The sequence below is a fragment of the Lepidothrix coronata genome, unplaced genomic scaffold (genome assembly GCF_001604755.1).
Source record: "Lepidothrix coronata isolate B3197 unplaced genomic scaffold, Lepidothrix_coronata-1.0 Scaffold100, whole genome shotgun sequence".
Classification (NCBI taxonomy): Eukaryota; Metazoa; Chordata; class Aves; order Passeriformes; family Pipridae; genus Lepidothrix; species Lepidothrix coronata.
This window is the reverse complement of record NW_016690280.1, coordinates 2,843,366-2,850,220: the sequence shown is the minus strand read 5'-3', so window position 1 is coordinate 2,850,220 and position 6,855 is coordinate 2,843,366. Positions and strand designations below refer to the sequence as shown.

The 6,855-nt window shown below is 50.7% G+C and overlaps 1 protein-coding gene across 1 annotated transcript; it reads right to left on the bottom strand.

The window, feature by feature from the left end:
• Positions 1–2,779: 2,779 nt before the first annotated feature.
• LOC108501201 (stanniocalcin-2-like) lies at positions 2,780–5,402 on the bottom strand (the record flags this gene model as incomplete). The annotated part of the gene is made up of 1 exon (XM_017822865.1): positions 2,780–5,402. A coding segment is annotated over one exon (474 nt), but the record flags the coding sequence as incomplete, so codon positions are not given.
• Positions 5,403–6,855: the final 1,453 nt, after the last annotated feature.

Genomic DNA, 6,855 nt, shown 5'->3' with positions numbered 1-6,855 from the left:
TGCCCTGCTGGGGCTGCACAGCACAGCTTACTCCAGCTCTACTGTGAAATGTGTTTAGTCACAGATAGAAAACCCAGAATCCAGACCTTGGCACACCTTCCCCACAGCATCCTCTTCCCTTTTGAAGTCATCGGCCTCTCTGTCCTTCGTAACTGGGTGTGCTCGCTCTCTCCTGTGCGCTGGAGCCTCTTGCACAGCATTCCTCAGCCTTCACCTGCCTGCAACGGCCTTGCAGGGACACAGCCCTGTTAATAGTCATGAAAGCAGCTCATCTCCCTGAAGACGCCAAACAATTAAATGCTTCCCATTTAAAGGGAGTTGCAAAATGCTCTTGCCACTGCCTGATCATATGAAGTCTTAATCAAACTATGAAACACTTTCAAAAAGTAAAATGTATGTATGTTAGCCGAAGGGAACTCGGAGTGTAATCCTGAAAGCCAACAGGGGTTTAAAACTGCTGGAAGGAGTTGTGATCCTCTCTGAAGTGTGACTGCTCAACACATCATCAAACGCCTCGCAACCGGACACCGTCCTGCAATCAGGCGCCTGAGTCCACGCAAGCTCCCTGCGTTGGGGCAAAGCTGCAGGATCAGTGCCTCAGTGCCTTGGGACTCAGGCATCCCAAGCCCCCTGGAAACCAGCCCCTAAATCACTGGAATTGGTAACATCTATAAAATTACCTTGGCAGTGATCACACTGCCAGGGAGCGAGTTACACCACGCTCCAAGAGACGCCAGATTTGCTAGAGCATGACTTGTGGATCATGCGCGTTTTCCCTGACAGCACTCACCTTTAAAATGCAGGCACAGCTTCCTGCCTTGCTAAGGAAGGGATGAGTGGGACCAGATCCTCTAATCCCAGGAGCACCCTGACAAGTGACCTCGAGAGGGAAAAGCAGGGAAAAATCCTACAGCTCTGAGTGCCACCCTCCGCCCAGCTATGTGTGCTGAGCAGGAGGAGATGGGAAATGCTCAACATGCTGACAGCCAGCAGATTTCTTCCCCAAAGTGACACAAGGAGGGACTATTTTAGGCACGGTTTTAGTGAGGAAAAGATGTTAAAATAACCTTGGTAGGAGCAATTAATACAATATAGGCTGAAGGGGAGGACGAGCCACACTAGGGCAGCCAGGGCTGCGTGGTTCAAAGGACACACTCTGGGAAATTATGAGTCCTGACTAGAGAAGCCAATCAGAGGGAGGGACCCTGGGTCTGGCACATGGAGGATGCACAGAATCCCTTTAAGTCAAAAGGGCAAAACCCATCCAAAAACTGTAACTTTAAAAAGAGGCAGAAAGATTGATGAGGAATGGCTGCAGGAGGGCATCAGATGTAAAGCAACAGGGAAAAGGCATCAGGAGAAAGCATCATTTGTGAGGCACCAGAGAACGAATATATTATATGTGCAATACAAACTTGCTGTTTAGGAACAGTACATTGGCTGTTACTTCCTCCAACAGAGAAAAATTGCCATCTCTTAAATTCTCCTGCCCATACTCCCTCTGTTCTGCTCCCGAGTTCATTCAGTCCCTCGTCTTTGAACACTGGAGATGAGAATTGTTAAAGTTGAGCTAAGTTAGACCTGGCAAAGGCAATTAAAGAGCAAAACTCTTCAGCAGTATAAATAGTAAGAGAACAAGGACAAAAGAAGGGCCAGCAGGCACTCTGGGTGAGGTATAAATGAAGAAGAAAAACCTATTCCTTTAATAGCCCTGTTGTCAGAAAGGGCAGAGCCCATCCCAGGGGCACAGGGGCTTTGCAGACATCCTCACTGGCACAGCCAGTTCCTTAGAGGAAAAGCTGCGAGTTGCAGTTCCAAAGGCAGCAGCATGTTGATAAAAGGGAATTTCCACACGAGCTTGGCACCGCCGCTAAGAATTTCAATCTTAAAAAAGATGTTTCGATGTCAAACCCTACAGAACGATAAAAATAAAAATAAAACTTCGCACGGCTCAGGCACAGCGCACAACACCACCACCCCACCCCCCCGGCCTGAGACAGCACCAGGGAAGGCCCAGGCGAGCGGGGGCTGTCGGGGGGCTGCGACGGGGTGTCAGGACGTGCCTGCTGGTGCGTAGCCGTGGAGCCATGGTCCTGCGGCGCGGTGTCACGTCCCGCCGAGGAGACCCTTGCTCGGGGAGGTGTGAGTGGATTTCCTCAAGTGCATTTTGACAGCTGTGAGGGAGCGGGCGGCAGCAGCAGCTGGAGACATTCCTGGCTGCGCCCCCCCCGGCGGGACCCCCGCCCCCGGCACGGCACAGCGCGCCCCGGCACTGCCGGGGGCTCGGGGGCTGCTGGAGGCGGGGGGGACACGGGACCGCATGGGGCCTGCGGGGTCTGATGAAACATCTGATGTGCATTACGGCAGGGCAAGGGGAGACACGCACGCCCCCTCCCCAGCCAGCGCGGCACTTCTCGTCACCTGCTACGGATTTTCCTACGTTGCCGTGTGTTGTCCCCCCCTCCTCCCCGCTCCAGCTACGGGACAAAAGGCAGCAGCCAGAGCTGGATGGGGGTTGCTCTGGGGGGGCTTGAAAGAGTGATGCTCTCCACCGGGGGAGGGAAGGGGAGTTCACCCCCCCCCGGGAAAGCAGCGCCTGTCCCCTGCTCACCCATCCCGGTCCGCACCCAGGTACCACTTCCCCCCCCTCAAGTGATGGATTTGGCCCAAATCCCCAAGGAGCAAGCAGGGTACAAAATACCAGGGAGGAAAAAAAAAATAAAATGAGAGAGTGGAGGATTTCCAAGAAAGTCATTGCAATAGCTGCTTCGGAGAGGGATTTTTCCTTTTTTTTTTTTTTTTTTTTTTTTGCTAAAATGCTTGGATTGTCTTTTTGGTTTGAGCTTGTTCTTCGTGGTGGCTCTGTGCCACCGGGGGGGAGGACGCTTGCAGGAAACCCATGGAGGCACATGCTAGAAACCTTCTCATGGTACCACCTTTTGGAGCAGAGGAGGTGGCCAACACTCAGACCCAAACCAACCTTCCCAAGCTGCTCCATGGGACAGCCTGGGTGCCCCAGGGATGGCAGAGCTGTCACCAGCCCAGTGGTGCAGCTGCCACACCCACTGGCACATCACCATGGTCTTTGTTGCTATAGCATCTGGCCTGATCCCACCTCTTCCCACTTGAGTCAAACAAAAATGTTATCAGAGAACTTTGCTAAAATCGGGCAGGATCAGGGTCATGTCTTTAGAGCAGAGACCTGGTGATCAGAGACACACCTTTTCAACTTAACTGTCCTCTCTTGCTTCCTACGTGGTTGCTATTAAAAGCAGTGCCTCTACCTTCCGCGGGTGGATCCATGCATTAAACCCTGAATACAGCTATTAGGAGCCGTGTTCACTCAGCAGTAACTAAAATCTGAGTTGGAAATTGTAGCCAAATTCCAACACCCTCTACTGCTTATGCAGCTCCTTCCCACCATGCGACAAGACGTACGTTAGTTCACTGGGTACGTTCTGTCCCTGCTGAACTGCCTTCCTGCCCCCACAGCTTTCCTCCCAAACTTTCTAAATGAGAAGGCTCAAATCCCTGGTGTGATTCCCACTTTCTAAGAAAACTCACTTTTTCTCTCGAGGAAGCTGAGAGCTCACCCTTCTGTCCTCGTGGATGCCTTAACCTCCACTTCCAGTACAATATCTGGGGATATAGGATTGCAGAGCTGCAACCTGAGAATTACAATTGCATAGGGGGTAGGAGAGATATGGCCAAACACCTCATTCACACTTGAAACTGCTTAAAGACAATAAGCTCTTGACACTCTTCATCTTTACTAACTCACTCTGTGGAGACTGGTGGTCATTATCTGCACAACAATTAAAAAACCCGAGTCAATCCCCTCTCCTTATCTTTGGCATTTGGATAAACCATAGCTATAGGCAGGTTAGAGTGGGGCTCCACATCTCAGCAAACCATACCACGCTACTGCTAAGGAGAGACAGATTTCTGATGGGCCTTCAACGCAGCCCTACAGAAAAACTAAACATATGGGGTCCTTCGCTGTCTGAGCCCACACCCATCCCTTTAGGCTTGGGCTGTCTATAAGGGTGGAAGACCTGTATCACTGAAGGGGCAGATGTAAGCAGAGAATATGCACAGGGTTCTTAGAGGTCCACAAGAATACTTTTGGGGGTCCTCCACACTGTGCAAGTCTTTAACAGTCACATTGCCTTGTCTGGAAGCTGACTACTCGCCTGTGATACGCTGAAGGGACTGGGTATGATACTGTGATTAGCAAGTGTCAAGTTATACAGTGGTTCAAAACAAACAGGGGGGCACTTAAACCAGGCAGCGTCACCCAGGTGGGAACAATGGCTCAGAAGTTAGTTAAGAGAAAGTGGTGGAGCTCCAGACCGCACGGTTCCTGTGCGAGAGACGGGGCAGCTACTTCATTAGAGAGCTTCACATAGAGAGCCTGGAGCTCTTGTGTTCTCAGCCACAAGCAGAAACCAAATCCCTTTGGAATTCAGCCATCTGCTGTAAGGCTGTGCCCTAGACCTTTGGAGGTGCTAAGCCACAAGCAGCCACATGCAGTCTGGCAGAGCCCTCTTGGAACAGTCTCCCCAGCCAAGGAGACCAAGGGAAAAAAACAAAACAAACCCCAAAACCAACCCAACAGTCCCCAAACAAGATCCTAAATTTCAGATTATGTCTGTTTCATAAAAAAGGGGAAAAGAATTTAGTTGGAGACATTTTGCCACGTTTGGTGGCTGCTCGAGTGTCGAGTTTGCTGGATCGATAACCCATTGCCACTGCTCTCCCTTTGCTACTATATACACTGTTGCCGAGGTCCATATATATCTTGCAATGCCCTGTGCTTGACCTCTGAATGGGAAATGCTTTGGAATGTCCATAGACGGGAAGATGGAACTCAGGAGGATTCCGGTGGAGGGGGAGGATGGGGGGGAAGGGGGAGCTGGTGCCTTTTTTCACCTCCGGATGTCGGAGAAGTCGGACAGTTCGTCTGCCCGGTCCACGATCCCTTGTGCCCCTTTGGGACTGTGGCCCCCAGCTTTCACCCGGGCGTGGGCGTTCAAGTGGCCCTTGGTACCTCTCTCTCCCTTGGATGCTCTCGAGCTCTCCCTGTGGTCGGGGTCAGAGTGGGCCAGCATGTCCCCACGGCCAGCACCGCCTTTGGTGGCTTCACCCGGCTTCTTCTCGGCGCCCAGGGCGGCGTCACCGTGCACAGCCGAGGTGCAGAAGCTCAGGATGGAGCAGAGACTCCCCCAGTTCTGTTCACACTGGGCCTGGACGCTTCTTGTTATTGCCTTTTTCACCTCCTCGCCACAGGTGAGCAGGATATTCACTAGGTCAACATATGGCCTAGAGGAAAAGGAAACAGGGAGAGGAGAGTTAAAAAACACAAGGGAATCTGCCTCACGGTCCCCTGGGCACAGCACAGGTCAGTGGTGTGAGCCCTGGCCACCCACTGAGTCGGCAGCCTTGGAGAGCAATTCTGCAGCATGTTTTTTATGCAGTATACTATATTCTGATTGGCCATTTTGCTGTAGGACACTGTGGCATCCCATCAAAGCTTTACTGGATCTGCCTTGATTACTCTCCCAGTGCAGAACTGGAATGTCCACCAGAGGAACAGATGAGGTCTCCCTGCTTGGCAAATGGAAGAACTGCTCTCTCATACTTTCTGCCTCTCTCTCTTTCCACAACATTTCATCTTTAGTAGTCAGGACACACCACAAAGGAAACTTGCTCATGTCCAGAGCCATCAGCTTCATCAAGCAGTTGCTACCTCCAGGTGACTGGCAGGTACAAAGCATTCACCAATCACCAGTCTGCAAGAGGGAGGCACTGCCTCATCTCTGTGAAAACAAAAAAGAGGGTCTTTGGCTTTTCTCATCTCTGAAGCACTGGGTATTGATCTCCACCACAGGCGAGATCCTATCTGAACTTGGGATCTGAATGCACAGAGCTCAGACACACAGAAATCCACTTTGCTGGTACTTTTTCGTCCCACACCAAGGTTCTTTTTCTTCATTTCCTTACAGAGTTGAGTACAGCTTTCAGTATATACCTTTCCCCAGCCAGACAAGCCATAGCTAAATACCCTTTGTGCTTCCTACCCTCATCCCTGTGAGTCCCCACACAGAGGCACTTCGGCTTCCTCAGCCACGGGTCACCGAGTGCAGCGATTTTAAAATAGTTGTGGTCACAAGTTTTGTGGGTCAATATTGATGTTGTCTATTGACACAACCGCTCAGCTGCTTGCAGGCCCAGAAGGACGTGCTTAAAAATCTTCCACGGTAGGAACCATCCCCAGCACAAGTGGAAAACTGCCCAGGGTCAGCACTCGTGGCTGTGTGGGGTGGTGGGCGTGCAAATTCTGGGCACACCATCCACCAGCTCTGGTGGCTCTGGACAAGTCTAAATTTCTTCTCACTAACTAAGTCAGAAGAAACAAGGAAAACTAACCAATTATGATCAGTGTCTGACACTACCCAACTACTTAAACTCATTTTGAATCACTAATCTTAGAGAGCCACCTATTCCCCTATCTCAAAATATTTCCCATGGTTGGATTGTTTCTGCTGTTTAAAAAAAAAGTTACTTGGAATGCAGCAGCGACCAATCTGCCAAGGCCTGTCACCACTTCCACCATAGCAAATCAGCCTGACCCCCACCCCACCACAGCTGACTCAGGAGGAGGCTTCACTGCCCTGGTTGTGTTCCACAACACTCATCAGAAGAGAACAGTCAGAACAAAATAGTCAGAGAAAAAGTCTGAGAGCTGCCACTTGCTTCTCTGCTCCTGGTTTTTGTTTTAAATGTAAAATAGAAGAGAGAACTGAGCATGTTGCATACAAAGCAATCCAGCAGAAGGAAATAAAAAAAAAAAAA